This window comes from Osmerus mordax, chromosome 9 (genome assembly GCF_038355195.1).
Source record: "Osmerus mordax isolate fOsmMor3 chromosome 9, fOsmMor3.pri, whole genome shotgun sequence".
Lineage (NCBI taxonomy): Eukaryota > Metazoa > Chordata > Actinopteri > Osmeriformes > Osmeridae > Osmerus > Osmerus mordax.
The window spans coordinates 6,420,873-6,438,524 of NC_090058.1; the positions used below are offsets into that span (position 1 = coordinate 6,420,873).

Sequence of the window (17,652 nt, forward strand, 5' to 3'; positions counted from 1 at the left end):
TAGCGCTCAGGAACCATCTCAAGTATGGTGTAATTTCTTGAACAGCAAACAACACAAATTGAATGCCAAACAGTCAATTATGCACGATCGAATTAGCTAATTTATTTAAGAATCGACACATTACACTAAACTTTGCAGTTTGCATGTAGGTTATCTCTTTGACCCCATCTTACCGATGGCATTCTCAAATGTATCATCTGGGTGTGAGACAAGTATGGAGCTGCAGGAAGGTGCCCACACATCATTACGCATGTATCAAAACAGGTCGATGAACATTAAGGTACTGCCATTATAAATGAACTTATTCCATCTACTAAGATCACAATCATTGAATGTATGTGTGGGCCTTTTGGTTATCGTGCATTTGAATGCAAATTCAAAGTAGTTTTGGATTAGTCTGACCATTGTTTTATTGTCATAATAAGAATCACCTCAATCAGTGTGCTTATGAACGGAATGTAGGCAAGTGGGAAACCGGACAATGTTTTCTGAGTGAACTAACCTGTTATGGACAATTGAACACATACACTAAGACTGTAGAAGTTTTACAAAAGTGACCAGTTACAGTTTATTGAACACTTTGTGGAAGACATGTAAATATTACAGATACTAGTGTTGGAAAGAAAATATATAAGAAAAATAAATACAAACACAACTTAAAAAATCCCATAGGGATATATAAAGACTTCTGTTTTTCCTTAAAATTCTCCGTTTAGCAAAAACAATTTTAGTACTAGAAGCATCATAAATACAAACATGTTCTAAAATCTATGTTCTATAGATTACCTGGTTCTTGTGACTAATAACATACATAATAAAATCGACTGTAGCATACATATCATAAGTATAAAATATTTTCATGGTCACCTGACCAAAAACTGCTAACTATTGGAAATCTGATGCGCTATGAACAGACCTGTCTGCAGCATGTTTCTTCTCAAATCCTGAGTGAGTGGAGAGTAAAAACATCCAGCTGTGAGCTATCCATCAACTATAGAGACACTTTTTTATAATTACCATGGGTCGCATGTCTTGAAGTTGTTTTAACAAATGTTCAGCACCATCTGAAAATGTTTTATCCATTACAATCTTAACATTAGTCACCGATTTGAGATTTAGAGGGTTTCTAAAGTCAACAAGGTTTTGGCAGATTTTGAATTCGTCAGGTATTTTGTTCATGATGTTAACAGTTTTCTGCTGTAAAGTTCGCTGCCGTTTCAAAGGCAGCTCGGTTGCAGAGCCTTCAGTCATTTTCCTTTTCGGAGTGTCGGGAGATTCTGTGGTGTCCAGAAACTGGAGGAAAGATTTGTCAAATCTGAGAGGCTTAACAGACTCTTCCTGCTCAGGCTGCTCCTCTATGAGTCCAGTAGTGCCGGGATCAGAGTTTTCAGACATAACAGTCGAGCGAGTTCTCGGTGTTGACCTCTTTTCTGTGCAGGCTGGTTTCTTCCGGGGACGACCTCTCCGTTTCTTCTCCTCCCCTGTGGACGCGATGGACTCGGAGCTCTCGTCGTTTGATAGCTTGGTCTCATCCTGGATGACGCCCTCCAATGACTCCTGCTCCTGACTAATGACCTTTGAACTCTCAGCGCCACTCTCATCAGGGCCTGACTGCTCTGAAGATGAGCTTGTAGACATGCCCTCGGATTTGTTAGCATCTTTGAACCTTGAACGTGAGAGCTTTTTACAGAAAATGAATTGGCTTCTCTGATCCTCAATGTACCGTTCTGTTAGGCCGTGAGTGGTGTAATGTCTGAATATATTCCTTTCAGCCCGTTCGACTGCATCACAGCCTTTTATCATACAGGGGTATTGCAAAGATGACTTTTTGGTGCACATGGCAGATGCTTCTTCATGGGATTTCAGAGAAGGCTTGCCAAAGCTAGTCCAATGTTCCGGTGTTCTACCATCTTTCTTCTTTGCAATTTTCTTCTTTATTTTAAATTTACTTTCAATATTCTCTTTGCCGTGATTTGGACTGACTTCTTCTGTTTTAACATGCTGTGTCTTAACATCACACACAAAATCATGTTTTTTCATGAGGTGACGAAGAAGGTTTGACCGCGTGGTGTAGACACGATCACAATCCTCATGCTCACATTTAAATGTCTGATCCACAGTTCCACTCTCTGAGATATTAATTTCCTTGTGAAAGTTCTTTATGTGCTCAATGTATTTATCCACAGAATCAAAGAAGAGCGTGCATTGTGACCTGTCGCACTCGAACGTCCCTACCTTCATGCTAGACATCATGGCGGTAGCTTTGTCACGGGTGAATTTATGCAGTAATAGGTAATGTTGAATCAATCTTGTGATTCCCTGGAATATCCTCGAGCAATCTTTCACTTGACACCGGACTTCACTGTCATTGACCTCAGCATCTTGTTCACTAGTGGCATCAGCCTTCTCTGCACAGACTTCCCCTTGAGGGAGGGATGACTGATGCATAGCCCTGTAATGGAGGATTAGATTCTGCTGGATGGTGAACGCTGCAGAGCACCCTTCATGAACACAGCGGTATGGTCTATAGGGGCTGAATGAAATGTCACCCTCACATATTTTAAGGCTTATCCTCTTGCCTTTTTCCCTCTTTTTGACTCGACCCTTATCTTTAGATGGTGTGCCTTTTGAGCTGCTTGGTCTTTCTTGGGAGGGGTTCTGGTCCTGCTGGCTGGGCACTGCCTCTGTTGTCCGACTCAGAGCTGAAGGTTCCGACTTGATCTCACTCTCTGCTACAATGTTTATTTTATCTACCTTCTGCTCCACCTTTGGAGTGTGGTCAGCTTGCTGGACCGTCTCAGTTCTCTCCTCTGGGGTGTGCCCAGTTTTGAATTTTGATGCCAAGTCAGATGATGAACTGTCATAATTTATTGGACTTCTCTCTGTTGGCTGCACCTGCCCAACTATAACTTGCTGCGTGGGATCGGGTTCTGCATTTCCTGCTGGGATGTCTTCCGGGGCACTTCCCTCCTGATCCATGCATTCCATAAGACCAGCAATAGCAATGTCAAGTGGCTCTTGTTTTATTATAGATGACCCTACTGAGGGCCCATTGTCATGACTATTACTACTCTCTGGCTCTGTGTCTGTGCTTGGATTACTTGACCGTTTCTTGCGAAGACCCAACTTCAACTTTAGTATCTCATCTTTTGACAGGCGGTGAACATTTTCATAATGTATTCTAAGGCCGGTACTTCGTGTGAACGTTTTTGGGCAAATCTGACAAGTATATGGAGCTAATTTGACTGGGGTTTTCTTCAATTCCTCAATCATCTCATTAGAGTAATCGTGCATCTTGCTAAGGTGTTTAAATAATGCCTCTTTTGTCATGCATCCATACTCACAGTTATCCTGTTCACACTTAAAAGGCTTGGGGCCCTTTTCCCGATGCTCCACTTCTTTTTTGACCTTCACTTTTGGAGTCACGCTTTTAAGATTTTCTGAGACTGCATCGTTGCGACTGAGAGTCTGCTCTGTCAAGCTTTTCTCCAGCATTTTCTCACGAGCCGCCTCAACTAGATCCAACTTCTGAAAAGCGTTTTGAATCTCCATGAGCTTGGTCTCTGGACATGCTGCATTAGAGGGTGTATCAGACCCGGTGTTAACAGCCAGGCTTCCATTGAACTCTGTGGTGTGGGAGGCATGGCCACCAGAAGTTGGAAGGGAATCCAGGGGTTTCTGTGCTTCCTGTTGGCCAATTTCAGAAGCCTTTGCAGTAGGAACATTGAGAGTTTCCTGCGTATAATCCCCATTTGACATATTATAAATTGCTCCATTAGTGTCAGGAACATGAGGATCATTGAGAAAGTCAAGAAATGATGTTGGCAAATCAGCAGTCAGGTCTACTTCATCCAGTGGTTTACACTGTGAGCGCTTGGATAAGTGACCTCCAAGAGACTTGGTACTTGAGAACTCTCTGAAGCACCTTCTGCAAATGACTTTCCCATCCTTAATAATAGCTGGCCATTTAGCCCTCTTGCTCTGCCTCCGTTTTCCCTTTTGCACCTCACTATCGCCAATTTTCTCCTCCGAAGGGGCAGCCTCAGACTCTGCATCATCTTCAAATGGGATATCTGCCTGTAAAGGTGGACTCAGCATGACATCTACAGAACTGTCGATTTGATGTTGAAAACTGGGTGTCACGTTCTCTGTGTTGATGATCTCCAGTGTGCCTTGCAGTGTGATCTGGCTGTCATGGCCAATTTCTTTACTTGGGTTGTCAATTAGAGTCCTGGGGCTGAGACTGGAAGAATCGTTAGGAACATAGGATGGGTTATAACTCCCCCCTGGCATGCTGTCAACCACTGTGATAATATCATTATCCATCTGGTCAGGCATATTGACATTGCTTTTTCTTATCAGGGAAGTATCCACACTATCTGGATGGACATCTGGATGCATCATCCCATATTGGTGTCCACCATTGTGCACTTGTACCCCATTATCCAACATTAAAGAGCTTGACACATATTGAGACATTTCATTCATCAAACTTGGTTCTGAACAACCATGTGGGATAGTACCACAGTGGATAGCAGCCATTAAATGCTCTTTGTCCCTCTCTGATGGGTGAACAGCTGGGGTTTGATAAGGGTCTGACTGCCAGTGGTTTAAGATCCTGGATGGGTAATCATTCATGTGGTAGGCATCTGCATAGCAATTGTTCACAGAAGATGTAGACCAGGCTTGAGACATGTCTGCAGGCATCAGTCCAGTGGGCGTCTGTGTATTGCCCCATTGAGGGTACATGGAGTGGTTTATCATTGGAGTAATAGGCACTGGATCAGTGGAGACAGGAAAGCAAGGAGCAGGTGAGCTTGAACATGCAATTGGGTATTCCATCTGTTGCAGCCCAGTATTATTGCATAGAGGTGACAGGTGATGCTGTGTCCTGTCCTCTTGGCATGGTGAATCAACATCTGAAGCCTTGGATGACATCTTTTTTGCTGTTATCTTGACAACTTTATTGTATTTCTTGGCCAATTTCCATTTCTCAAAAATGTCAGGGTGAATTTTCTTTACATGCCTGGAAAGGCTTTTGTTGGTGCTGTAAGAGCGTGTGCAGTCCTCAAATGGACAGCTGTGAGCGTTCTCATCACTGCTAGAAACAGTAGGAGTGGTGGGGTACCCTACTAACGAAAAAGGGTTTTCACTCTTAATTGCTGGTGTGGGAAATATCTGTGGCAACACTTTCTGATAAACAGGGGGTACTCCATTATCAGGTTTCTCTTCCAGGTCCTGTTTCACATGTTTGGTTGTACAGGGATCCATGGGATTCTCACCATTTGCTGCCATAGCAGCATGGTGTGGTTGAGGAAGATGGGGATCTGGTCTGCCATCCCCCAGCTGTAATGCAGGAGGTGGAGTCAACGGGGTATAACACTTCTGTGGTTCGTTTGTGGGGTTCATAACAGAATTCAGCATGTTTTCAACTGAGTGTTTCACTCTCACAGGTCCCAGTTCTTTAGGGTGCTGAGGAGACCTTGATGTGTCTGATTTGAGGGCCCCTTCCCTCATGTAATCCTGTGCATTAATCCGTTCCAGGCGAACAAAGGCTGAGCATTTACCCTCTTTACTTGGGGAGTACTGGGTTGATGGTTCCATTTTAGGTTCAAGGTTGTTCTCATTAACGAGAGCATCATTTGGTCCATGGCTGTCCTGATGCTGCTTGAACTGGATCTGTGAATCAAAAGTCTTCCCACAATTTGCCATTCTGCAAGTGTAGGTAAGGTAATGCTGTGCCTCATGATCATACAGGAGATAAGCCTCGTTGAAAATCATCCCGCAATTAGGGAACATGCACTGCGCTTTGAATTCTGTATGTAGTCTCCTATGCATTAGGAGCTCAGAATTTGAGCTGAAGTTTGCTGTGCAATTCAGCTGTATGCAGAAATACGGCTTAGTGCCACAGTGCATTTGCAAATGATCATTGAGGTGCCTAACATTGACAAAGTGCCGACGACAATACTGGCACACTACCTTCTGCTTCTGTAACTCGAGGAAATGAGTGGCTTCTTCGTCATCTTTATGGGCTCTTACATGGCACATCAGATGACGGAAAAACTTGAAAACTTTGTTACAGTTGGTAACAGGACAGGAGCAATCATCAGTAAACTCCTGATCACATTTGGGTGGAGGTTTCTGTGGACTGACTTGGACCAATGTGTCAGAACTGGTGTGATTTCCATCGCTTGAACTGGCCTCGACCTTCACGACAGTATCTTTGAAGCTTTTAGACTGGCTGCCTGGGGATTGTGGTGGCTTGCGTATTTTGCTCTGGGCTTTCATAGCTGCAAGTCTCTCTTTGCAAGATTGCTTTACATGTGATGCAACATGTGGATCCAAAACCTCCCTACTGTCAAAACTATCTGCACAAATCGGGCACATATAGACCCCATCCTTGAAATGCTTCTGTGCATGACGAACAATCCGGTGACCCAAGAACTCTTTGTCACATAAAACACAATACTGCATGTAGGCCTGCCAATTCCTAAACCTTGCAGAAACAAATCCCTGCTCCCTTAATTTCTTAGCTTCTCTATTTTTTTCTTTCTCATCAGTAATTTCATTCAGTTCATTTGTAGTGTTTGTAAGAAAATCCTGCAGGTCAGTGAATTCTGGGCCCTTGTCTGCTACCTCAGTCTCATAGTCATCAGTGTCATTAAGAGTGTCAATTGATGACACAATGGATGCCTCATCGCCCATCAGTGACAAGCAATTGCGCTTTAAGGTTCTCCAGTCCCAGAACTCTGGATCAAAAGGCCACTGTGTCTTCAAGGCTAACAGTAACTCGCAGCGTAGTGAATTGGGTACTGGTAGATTCTCCTCTTGATCCAGCTTTTGGTCTGGTTCATTGTAGAGTGATTCCACTGCGTAGTACGAGTCCACAGTAGGCTGGAGAAGGAACTCCGTCAGTTGGCATGCCCGTTTGACCTCTAGATCAATGGGCAAAAGGCAGGATATTGTTTTGCAGATGGTCACTTTGCTGTCCGTGTTGTCGCTGGAAGCCATCTGTAGAGCTTGTATGCACATCTCAATACATGCCGGCAGTCCTGTCCCCTCGGCCTGAAAACAACACACACAAAAAAGAATGAGTCATGGTGTAAAGGTTTGTTTGCGTGATATTGCAAAAAAAAAAAAAAAAAAAAGAAGTAACATCATATACAAAGAGGGAAGAAGCACATTTCACCTCAGATTGGATCACTTTAATGAGGAAGAGAATGTGACACACACTCCTGGAGAGAAGGGCCATATTCCTGCACTGAGCGAGAAACATCTCTGCCGAGGATTCCACACGCATCACTAGCTTACTCCAGAAAAGAGTGAGCTCCCTTGAGATGAGAAAGTAAAAGCATTGGGAAGCAGGAAGAGAAAGTTCCCATTACAGACACACTGTGCTGAGTGCTGATAGTCTGATTCCCTAAAAAGTATATTTTCACAGCCAGCACTCTTATTAAATTATGTGTGGGTGATTCAAAAGGGTGCTTGTTTAATTTAGGCATCCACTTACTCAGTATTTGAGTGAGTATTTAAGTGATGACAGTGCTACCACTGTTAGTATTTCAGCATGATTGGGAAGTTGAGATCAGATTAAAAATCTTCTGTGATGAGTGGAAAGTGTTTGAGAGGGTAGGACGAGTGGAAAGTGTTTGAGAGGGTAGGACTCACCAGGCACAGTACATGTCTCCCTGGAGAAGCTGTTTCTTTAGGAACGCAGCGCACAAACAAAGAGCCTCTTTCTCCTCCCCTTCTGACTCTAGATTACATATCATCTCTAGAGCATCTTTACAGTCCACATGTGTAATCTGGCCCAGACAGAAAGAGAAAGTCTTATTTATAAAAAAATAACATGACCATAATTAACGTAATAAAGTTGCTTTTAACAATGTAATGTATCATAATGAATGCAATGAGGTGCTGGTTGACCAAAACTTTTCACACACAGTCATTCATATCATTAAATGGTATAATAAAAGCAAAACCTACTAACCTCTTCCACTAGTTGCTCTGGTGATTTTGTCATACAAATGCAAACCAGATATGTTTGCTTGAAGTTTCCTTTTCCTTCATATCCCGGGTACTCTGAACACACCTTGGACAGGACGGCAGCCTTCTCAATGCATCCATCTTTCATTAGGTTCTTTACGCGCATGTTGAGAAGTGTGGGACCTTCCAAATCCAAAAATTCATGAACTTTGGAAAACAGAAAACATATTTCAAACACAATTTCATAACAGATGGTTCAGCCTTGTATCTGAAGATAAATGTTCTGTGTTTCCTGATTTTGCTTGAACATGGTTCAAACAAACAATTTACCTCTCTCAATCTCAGGCATGTCATTTGAGAGAATGCGGCTAAGTGTGGTGTTGGACCACACGCCATGCTCCTGAGCCAGAGCTGACAGCATGTGGAGCTGCATGTTGCCATTTTCTTGTAAAAAGTTGTGTGCCATCTACAAAGGACAGGAACTGGTTAATTCAATCATAAAGCAATGATATTGATCGAGAAACTACTTGTAACATTTTCCAGCCTCATTAGCCTACTTTTCTGTTTTGACTTTCACTAAGCGTTCTAGTCACAGAGCAGCAGTAGGGACACTGACCTTCACAGAGGACTGGAAGTCCTCCCATAAGACACCAGGGACAGGCTCTGGCAACAAGAGCAGCAACTCCACACAGCTCCTGCATGTGTTGTAACACACATTAATACACAGTTAACAGCATATTTTGAGTTACTCGCTTGTTTGCTTACATTTAAAAGGTTTAGATTACTCTATTGCAGTTCTTCATGAATACAAAAAATGGGAATCTTACAGTAATAGAACAAAAATTGGTCTCCACTCTGTCTCACAACACTATATATTGACCAAATCATCATATTGTTACTCACAGTGTTAGCTTTTCAAGTACAAGTGGCACATTTTCACATTCGGAGGAGAGACAAGGAGTGGCCTTTGCATAGCTGAGTATGGCCAAGGTGTAAACCTCCAGCAAAGGCAGTGGATCCTCATCTGTCTTCCACCGTCCTGCATGTTCTACAAGGACCTAAAAGCCAGATAACCCAATCATGAGTTAACCATCTTGCATATACAACAATAATTATTCTACTCCTAAACCTAAATTATCCAAACATATATAATGATATTTTTAAATCCGTAAATCCAAATTAAATTGTGTATAATTAACTTCATAAAATCAAATTTAGGTATTAAGTAGGTCATTTTACAAAATCGATCATGAAAGCACAATATGCATGCCTAATTTTCAAGCAATAAAGCACTTCATACATATCTACAAACAGTTGAAGCCACAATGGAACAAGAAAAAGTATTGAGCCAGGATCTGAAGGAGGGGAAGAAAAAACAACCTTTTCCCCCCCCCCCCCTTCCCCCTTTTCTCCATCTCTGTAGGAAAGGAAGCCTAGCAGACATTATATGGGTGTGACCCCTGATTCTTTCTTTGGAGGCAATATTCAAGGATCAAACTAGAATAAATGTTCCTTCACAGCAATCCAGTGTACATGTTGATCTCTGATAGCCTCAAAACTAACAGGAGCCCCCTGGGGCAAGTCAGCACAACAGCATGCATGAGTTTATTTAATCCCAATGGGTTTCTTACAGACATATATATTTGCTATTAAATACCATTGTGCATCTTTCATAATGTTATCGAAATAAAAGCTTAATTTCCTTCATTTGTCAACGTCACATGCTCGTCAAAATGTGACCAGATGCTGTCTGGTTGAACACATCTGTGTGGCAAATGTCCCCACTTTTCCACTAAACTGCAATAAATTATATTCATAAAGTCACACAAGTAATTTACCCACAAACACAATAAAATTAAATGCTTTCTATATTTAAAATGGAAAATCACCTCATGAGGCCTATTCTTGGCACCTATATTGATCTGGCTGAGCACAATGGACAAATGGACAGATGTTGAAGGAGCTGACCTACGCCGCTTTATTTCGGACAGGCATGACCATATAAAGCGAAAATGTTCTCGTAACTCACACAGATCGTCAAAAAACAAGTTCACTATTGCACTAAAACCAGCCTGACTACTCATCCATCTTTGCACGGCATGATCACAGGGAGCCTGCAAAGCAGTTAGCTAACTACTAGCTAACTACTAGCAACACAAGCTTTGAAAAAATGAATGATGCTTGCACACGGTATTTAGTAAAAGCTTATACAATGCATCGTCAGATACTATAATGTACATATTCTTTAAAATTATAATATTGGAGGGGTGAACACATGCTATTATATTTGTCCTTAACGTGGTTCTCTTGCTAGCTGCAGTAGCTACATTGTTGTAGCTAACTAGCTAGCTAACGTACACGCGCATCTTCGGCCAGGAAGCTGTGTAGCTGACCACCTAGGATGGGTTGGTGAAAAAAAATGCTTACTTTGCAGAATTCCTGGCAGTAATGCAAAGAAGCCTCCAACGTTGATATCGGGCTCTCTTTTAATATTGTAGTTAATTCTTGGAACTGTTCTCGAAGCACCTCGATAGCTTTCCGTGTATCATATTCCTTCTCTGTCTCTCCCTCCGCCATCTTCACAACAATCACGGCCGCGTACGCACAGATGTACGCTGCCAGGCTTGCACACGCACGGACACGCAAGGGGGGAGGGGAGCGCAGAGGCTGCTGTTACTGCTCCACATTCTTTGATATCAACAAAGCATCAGTGACCTTAGAATGACATCCTGATGAAGAACACACCTATCTGTAGAGCTTTAATGATTATTTGGTGTTTGTTCGTTGCCCGGACATGTTGCAGGCTTTTGATTGTCAGTTGATACAAATGTTATGATATATTGATGTGAAAAGATGGATATAGTATGTCCTCAAGTTGTCCTATTTCTATAATATAGGAGTATGGTAAAGTTGACAAATAAGTCTGTATGATTGGTCAATGTATAAGATATAACATTATAACATGAACATATAACACACCACATATAATATAACACTAACATAGAAGTGATGTAACATGAGAGTAGCCTATGATCCAATATAGGTAAAACAAAATGTGCAGGTTACTTTGAGTTGGATTATGTTTTTATTTCACATAGCGCAGTCTACACTGATTTTATCAACACAATACAATTTATCAGTCACAAACAATCACTTTATATCACAAGAACTAGGCTACATATTAGAGTGTTTTAAATATTGTCAGCACACTTTGAGGGTAAAATAATTGTTGTCTTTGTGTCATAAAGACAACTGATGTCGCCAAGCTACGATGAGGACATCCCCAATTTTCCCTCATGCTTATGGTGACTTGTGATAATAGCAAGTGCTGCAGTGACACTCTGTGTGGTTCCTCAGACTGACATTTTCTATGATCACCTAAGAGACAGAAACATAAGGAAAGAGTTGAGTTTTACATATAAAGTATTTTCTATCCCTCCTATTGTATCCTAAGTCGATGCAGGTGCAAAAATGAATCCAAAAATAACAAATAATTAGAGTAAAAAGACATTGTTCGATCCAGAAGACAAGAGCCCTTGGAACAATTTGCTGTTACATAAAGATAATGGTATTACAAATGCATACATACACATACTGTTCACACTGTCACTTTATGAGACTGAAAGTTGTCCTTACAGGTTTGCCCTCTTTTGCGACACAGCATGTAGCTTCAGATGTGATGTTCTTTGGGACTAGCATGGCCTTCTTGGACCTGAGGGGTGTTGGGTAAGCTCTGGAGAAGCAACAGCCCACACACTGAAAGATTGGGGCATCAGCACGTGAAAACGCAGTGTTCTTCTTTAATTTGCATTCCTCACAGCCAACTATGACAGAAGGAAAACAATTTTGATTTAGAGTCAAGACCATGAATAAACAATGATCTAGAAATCAACCATGCATGGTTAGAACTGGATAAGGCTTACAAACAATATTATGTAGCACTTGTGGCTGCCTACAACTCAGATCTTGAAAAGCTCAACTCTCTGTGACTGCAACATGATACACTGAGAGTTGTTTGCTTCTAGTTTACCTTGAAGACAAACAGCTGTTAAATTTAACCCTAGATGAACACAATCTGTTGTCCTTCTAGACAGCCCTACTCCCACCAATGTGCCCTTATACACTTCAATCAGAGTCCCAACTTGATGTCTGAACTTACTGTGTGCCATGTCACCGTTAGGGTAGGAATCTGCAATGTAAAGTAGTGCTGTCAGTATGAGAAGAGACACTCCAGTTGATTTCAATGAGAACAACATGGTCGCAGAGATAACCTGAGAAAACAAACAGACAGACACTGCAAAACAGAGATATTTCTTATTAAGTATTCCCCACTAACTGTAAAACAATTCATTGACGGCTTGAGACAAAGTCAAATACCTTCCTTTGTGCTGTTGTGGGAGCCAATTTAGTGAACACATTGGGTTCATCCATGCATTTTTATATCAGTGTTCCTCCGCCCATGTGCTTGGCTGGGATTAGATAAAACCCCTCCCCCCATATCAGTGATCTCTGTTAGTCAGTGACCACTTAGATACCTGCCTGGTAATCCCTTTAGTGAAAAAACAAACTATCTCAAAAGTCACACACATGCTCCTCATCCTTCCATCATGATTATGAATGCTGTTTTCAATCCCTGAAACAAATGGGTTGTTACCGGGTAATCGTGCAGAGTCACACAGTATGGGTCAATAGTTTTATTATTGGTCAATATCAGAACAAAAGAACTGTTCAAAGGATTATGAGTGTGTTTTAACTACATAATCTTGGGACAGAATAGTTTACGTAATGAATGGTTATGACTGTGATGTTACTTCCCATAGAGGCTAAGTATATCATTTACGTCAGGGTTGCATCTCAGTGCTGTCTGTGTTTAAATTCATGCAATTGTGTTAATAGGTGGCGTATTTGAAGCATGCTAAGCACTTTATATTTATTTCAATATGTATGTTTAAAGGCGAAATGATTTTTTTTTTGTTATTTTGCTTTTCATTTTAATTAATGTGCCTACTCGGTTAAAGCCCTTTTTGAGTTTCAGACTTCGGGGCAGGGATAATGTTTCAGTCCATTTGCAGGAGTATCCATCTGTCTATATCTGATTTGAAATGCCAAGGATGAATATTAATTTTCTTCACTATCTCTTTACCTTTCAAATACAGTTGTTTTTACTTCTTGTGGCCTTGGTTGCGTTGGTGACTAAGCCTTGGCATAAGACTAATGTAACTCAATAGGTATTGAGGATGACACATGGAATCTCTGAGATTTAAGGGATTTTAAGCTTATGGTGCAACTCATGTCATGGCCATTTTTTCACCCTGACTTGGTCCTTTGTGTAACCAAAATGTTTGTTCTTTAGTACAAAATTGAGAGGATTTGTTCATGTGTTGTACGTGTATATTTATTAAAGAAGGTACATTTTATCAAAAGTAATACAATTTTGTCATTTTATCACAGTATTTACCTTTCTACACAACATAGAATGCTCCAAATATAAACAGTTGCATTACGCACACAACATGAATAAACTATCTCTCTCTCTCTCTCTCTCTCTCTCTCTCTCTCTCTCTCTCTCTCTCTCTCTCTCTCTCTCTATCTCTCTCTCTCTCTCTCTATCTCTCTCTCTCTCTCTCTCACACACACACACACACAAAAATAACCAATGTAGCACTATTTTTTTTTTTTACATTTTAGTCATTTAGCAGACGCTCTTATCCAGAGCGACTTACAGTAAGTACAGGGACATTCCCACAAGGCAAGTAGGGTGAAGTGCCTTGCCCAAGGACACAACGTCAGTTGGCATGACCGGAAATCGAACTGGCAACCTTCGGATTACTAGCCCGATTCCCTCACCGCTCAGCCACCTGCCTATGTCATCCTTTTGTGGGGCCTGAGAAGTTTTTTAAAAGCTTGCTTGAAGTCCTGGTTGAAGCTAGTGTAGAGGAGAGGGTTAATGAGTGAGTTAATGTACCCCAGCCATGTAAGGAATTCACACACCTGGGGTGAGGCCTGCTGTAGGACCTGAAGGCCCACCAGCAGCTCCCTAAGAAAGAAGGGCAACCAGCAGAAAACAAAGGCACCTATAATTAGTCCCAGTATCCGGGCAGCCTTTCTCTCTCTGGAGGTGCAAATCTGGGTTCTTTCACAGGAACTCTTTTGCACCATCTGACTCACAGTGACAGGAGCTTTGAGCCTTTGGAGTTCCGTTGGATGCTTGGGGTCAGTTGTGGGCAATTCGTACATGCAGTGGGACTGTACCGAGTGGCAGCCATGCAAGAGGCTCTCTCCTCTGGCTCTCCTCTCGCAGAGGGTCCTTGACCTTCTCTGCCTGTGGTAAAGTGTCCTGGCTGCTATGAAGATCCGGTAGTAAAGAACCAGGATTAGGACTAGGGGAATATAGAAGGCCCCAAAGGTGGAGTATATTGTGTAGCCAATGTGATCATGCTCTATAACACACTGAGTTTCATTTCCCATTACACTATTTTTATCAAGGTTATACCTCCAGAATAGAGGAGGCACAGAGATGAGAATGGCGATAGTCCATACAATAATAACCATGATGGCTGCGTGGCGGGGGGTTCTCTTGCAGGCATACTCTAAGGCATTGGTGATGGCCCAGTGTCTGTCCAGGGCAATAGCACACAGGTGCAGGATGGAGCAGGTGCAGCAGGTCATGTCCATGCTCAGCCAGGCCTCGCAGACTACAACACCCAGCAACCACTTCTCTGTGGCAATGTAGAGAATGCTGAGTGGCATTACCAAGATGGCTACCAGGAAGTCTGTGGATGCCATGGAGCAAATCAGGTAGTTGGCAGGGAGTTGCAATTTTTTGGTGGTCAGGATCACCAGTATGACTGAGCCATTTATTAAAGCAGTGAGGGAAGTGATGACGCTTAGTACAATCACTACCAGCATTATGAGATGCCTGGGGTAAGTACTTTGTCAGTAATAGTTTTAGATTTGTATTTGGCCCAAGCCTTGGGCCATTCACTTATGCTCTTGTCCTCACGCACTCCATTATATTAAAGGTACCTAGGGAGAGAAAGGTTCAAGACAGTGTTATTAAAAGATCTTACAATATACGTAGATCTGGTGCATTTGAGAAGCAGAAGCGTATGTTAACAAGATGAGTGTATGTATCCAATGTCAGTTGAATACAGTACAATTTTATGACAAAGTAATTAATTAGTGAAACATTATTAGTAGGTTGGCATCCATTTTTATATGCACCAAATTCTTACAGGTTTCTGACAGGGACTGAGATGAAATCTCTCCACATGGTGGCACAAGAGATCCATGAATCACAAACTACTATATTTACACAACCATCAGGTTTTAACACTGAACAAACATATTGGTTATAAATTGAATAATCATAAAATATAGAATCCAATATTACATGCAAGGCACTGTTCTAGGTTTTGATGTTGAACAGCAGCAAAACAACATCATCTAATTTAATTTGTTTGGAAAAAAAGGTGTAGCTTACATTGTTTTTGGAAACTGAGGGGTATTTTCAAAGATGAACACCATATTTACAGATTTCACCATATTCACGGTAGGCTACTTTACATTTACATTTAGTCATTTAGCAGACGCTCTTATCCAGAGCGACTTACAGTAAGTACAGGGACATTCCCCCCGAGGCATGTAGGGTGAAGTGCCTTGCCCAAGGACACAACGTAATTTGACACGGCCGGGAATCGAACTGGCAACCTTGAGATTACTAGCCTGATTCCCTAACCGCTCAGCCACCTGACTCCACCCTACTCCACCCCTACTTTGAAGGGGTGGAGTAGGGTTTAAGTTACTAAAGTGAATATTATCAAAGAAAATTAAACGGACAAACATACCATTATCTGCTCATTTGAAAGGTGAACTTCTCTATGAAAATCATTGTCAATGCCCTGATGGAACAAAGGATAGATACAAAATATTCATAATGCATATAGTATCTTGACCACAAATACAATGGTTGATCTGTTTGAGTTGTTTTGAAGAGAAACCAGAGAGATGTTTTAACATTTCTCTTAAGGTGGGTGGGATCAACAGGGTCCCAGATCCCATGATTCGTACATATGAGCTGCATCTCAAGTCATTTCTTTCAAATATGTGAGTGGACCTAATAAAACTAATCCAGTCTGAAGGGTGACAAGAAAGACAATGTAATTTGGAACACTGTAAAGTGTTATTACAGACCATTGAGACTGATACATGGACTCTCAACAACTAAGATATCAGTTGTTGAGAATCCATCGAAAATAAAGTCTATTTTCTAGGTATATCTTCAGGCAAGTAGCGGCAGGCAGTCTATCCATGCTTTTTAATTTTCACACATACAAGAACTGTAAAAGTCAACATGCAAAACTAAACAACAACTTACCCTCTGATTAACTCCATTCACATTTAATATAGTCCTGCAATTTTAACAAATGCCCATATGTTTCACTGCGTGCAACCCTGTGTATTTGGTAGCTTTTGTCGCGGCTGCGCGTGTGTCGGCACCTGGACATCGTCACACATCGGTTCAATGGAATGTAAGAGAGCGAGCGCGCATAGAGCGCAGAGGTTTGACACCCTCCACCTCCCCGAGCGCCAATGAGAGGGCAATTTATCGAATGGATTCTGACGACAGTGCTCTTTTTCCGGAGGTGACATTCCTCTGTAGCTTGAGATGTTAATAACATGGACATATCTGTTGTAGGCTAGGCTATCCAGTGCAGAAACTTTACTGCAATTGGTGACAGGCTGTATAGGCTATCGCGCGTAAATGCGTGGCGCATTTACAAACAGGAGTCGATTGCACATTTTGCAAAGGCTTCTTCATCTCACGTTCATTAATCTCTACAACAAGCTCTAATGTTAAAATCTATGTTGCCTAGTAATGGAAACAGGAGATATGGTTGATCAGGCGATGTCTGCGGAAAAGGAAGAAGTCTAAAACATTTCTCCTTAATCAGCAGTTGAGGGAGGTGTCAAAAAGGATAACGGCTTCAATCCCAGATGGTACCCTTGAGCAAGGTACTTACTCTGAACTGCCTCAGTAAGCATCCTGCAGTATAAATGAATATATCGACCTATAATGAGATATGAACCGTCCCGGGATCGGGTTCATGTGTGCAATGCATTACAGGCGTTTCTAAGTTTACCAGACGAATATTTGCATTCACAGTCCCCATGCAAGTTCTAATAACCTCATAATATTTCATCTCACGCTCTGCATGAGCCAATACCTCTTAAGTGCATGCCTGGAACCACTGCAGTGTTAGAAGGTCATGTTCTTTTGCTGTTGAAATGTCCCGCTCAACTCACATGCTGAGTTGCTATAGGCTACCTCACGTTAATCACCTTTCTAACTTCTAGTAAGCTCTTTTTCTCTTGCTACAGTAGTATTTGTTTGTGTGGTTTTACTATCACATGTCTTCCCAGTATTAAAAAAACGGTCATATTCCTGAATAATTGTGTGTCCATGTTTAGGCCTTGAACTAAATTTTCCAAAGGATTGGTTCCCTAGCTCCCTGTATACCATCGGAAGTATTTTGTCAGAAAACATCCGAAGCACTAAGATGATTGTGGTAGAATAAAGGCCCCTAAATCAGGCCCCTAATCAACACTCATGTTTGACATCTCAGATAATGATGCACCTGGTTTATATCATTCTCTGCCCTCTGG

At 41.7% G+C, this 17,652-nt stretch overlaps 3 protein-coding genes across 3 annotated transcripts; all 3 read right to left on the reverse strand.

The window, feature by feature from the left end:
• Positions 1 to 539: 539 nt before the first annotated feature.
• On the reverse strand, positions 540 to 10,590 carry znf292a (zinc finger protein 292a). Its single transcript, XM_067243780.1, has 8 exons — positions 10,414 to 10,590; positions 8,890 to 9,044; positions 8,603 to 8,681; positions 8,317 to 8,452; positions 7,991 to 8,193; positions 7,669 to 7,805; positions 7,190 to 7,331; positions 540 to 7,065 (listed from the first exon to the last, which is right to left on the reverse strand). The coding sequence occupies exons 1-8, from the start codon at positions 10,561 to 10,563 to the stop codon at positions 988 to 990; spliced, it is 7,080 nt and encodes a 2,359-aa protein (XP_067099881.1). The 5' UTR covers positions 10,564 to 10,590; the 3' UTR covers positions 540 to 987.
• Positions 10,591 to 11,155: 565 nt separating this feature from the next.
• cga (glycoprotein hormones, alpha polypeptide) lies at positions 11,156 to 12,417 on the reverse strand. The gene is made up of 4 exons (XM_067243784.1): positions 12,364 to 12,417; positions 12,146 to 12,257; positions 11,623 to 11,810; positions 11,156 to 11,364 (listed from the first exon to the last, which is right to left on the reverse strand). Exons 1-4 carry the CDS (start codon positions 12,415 to 12,417, stop codon positions 11,287 to 11,289), a joined length of 432 nt encoding a protein of 143 aa, XP_067099885.1. The 3' UTR covers positions 11,156 to 11,286.
• Positions 12,418 to 13,848: 1,431 nt separating this feature from the next.
• Positions 13,849 to 14,895, reverse strand: LOC136949250 (5-hydroxytryptamine receptor 1E-like). Its single transcript, XM_067243492.1, has one exon. It carries the CDS (start codon positions 14,893 to 14,895, stop codon positions 13,849 to 13,851), a length of 1,047 nt encoding a protein of 348 aa, XP_067099593.1.
• Positions 14,896 to 17,652: the final 2,757 nt, after the last annotated feature.

Coding starts and splice junctions, on each gene's coding strand:
- znf292a (XM_067243780.1), bottom strand. CDS start 10,563: ATGGCGGAGGGAGAGACAGAGAAGGAATATGATACACGGAAAGCTATC. Junction 8,194..8,316: donor CATGCCTGAGATTGAGAGAG/GTAAATTGTTTG, acceptor TGTTTTCCAAAG/TTCATGAATTTTTGGATTTG. Junction 7,332..7,668: donor GGAGACATGTACTGTGCCTG/GTGAGTCCTACC, acceptor TCTCATCTCAAG/GGAGCTCACTCTTTTCTGGA.
- LOC136949250 (XM_067243492.1), bottom strand. CDS start 14,895: ATGCTGGTAGTGATTGTACTAAGCGTCATCACTTCCCTCACTGCTTTA.
- cga (XM_067243784.1), bottom strand. CDS start 12,417: ATGGATGAACCCAATGTGTTCACTAAATTGGCTCCCACAACAGCACAA. Junction 12,258..12,363: donor CCACAACAGCACAAAGGAAG/GTATTTGACTTT, acceptor TTGTTTTCTCAG/GTTATCTCTGCGACCATGTT. Junction 11,811..12,145: donor TAACGGTGACATGGCACACA/GTAAGTTCAGAC, acceptor CTTCTGTCATAG/TTGGCTGTGAGGAATGCAAA.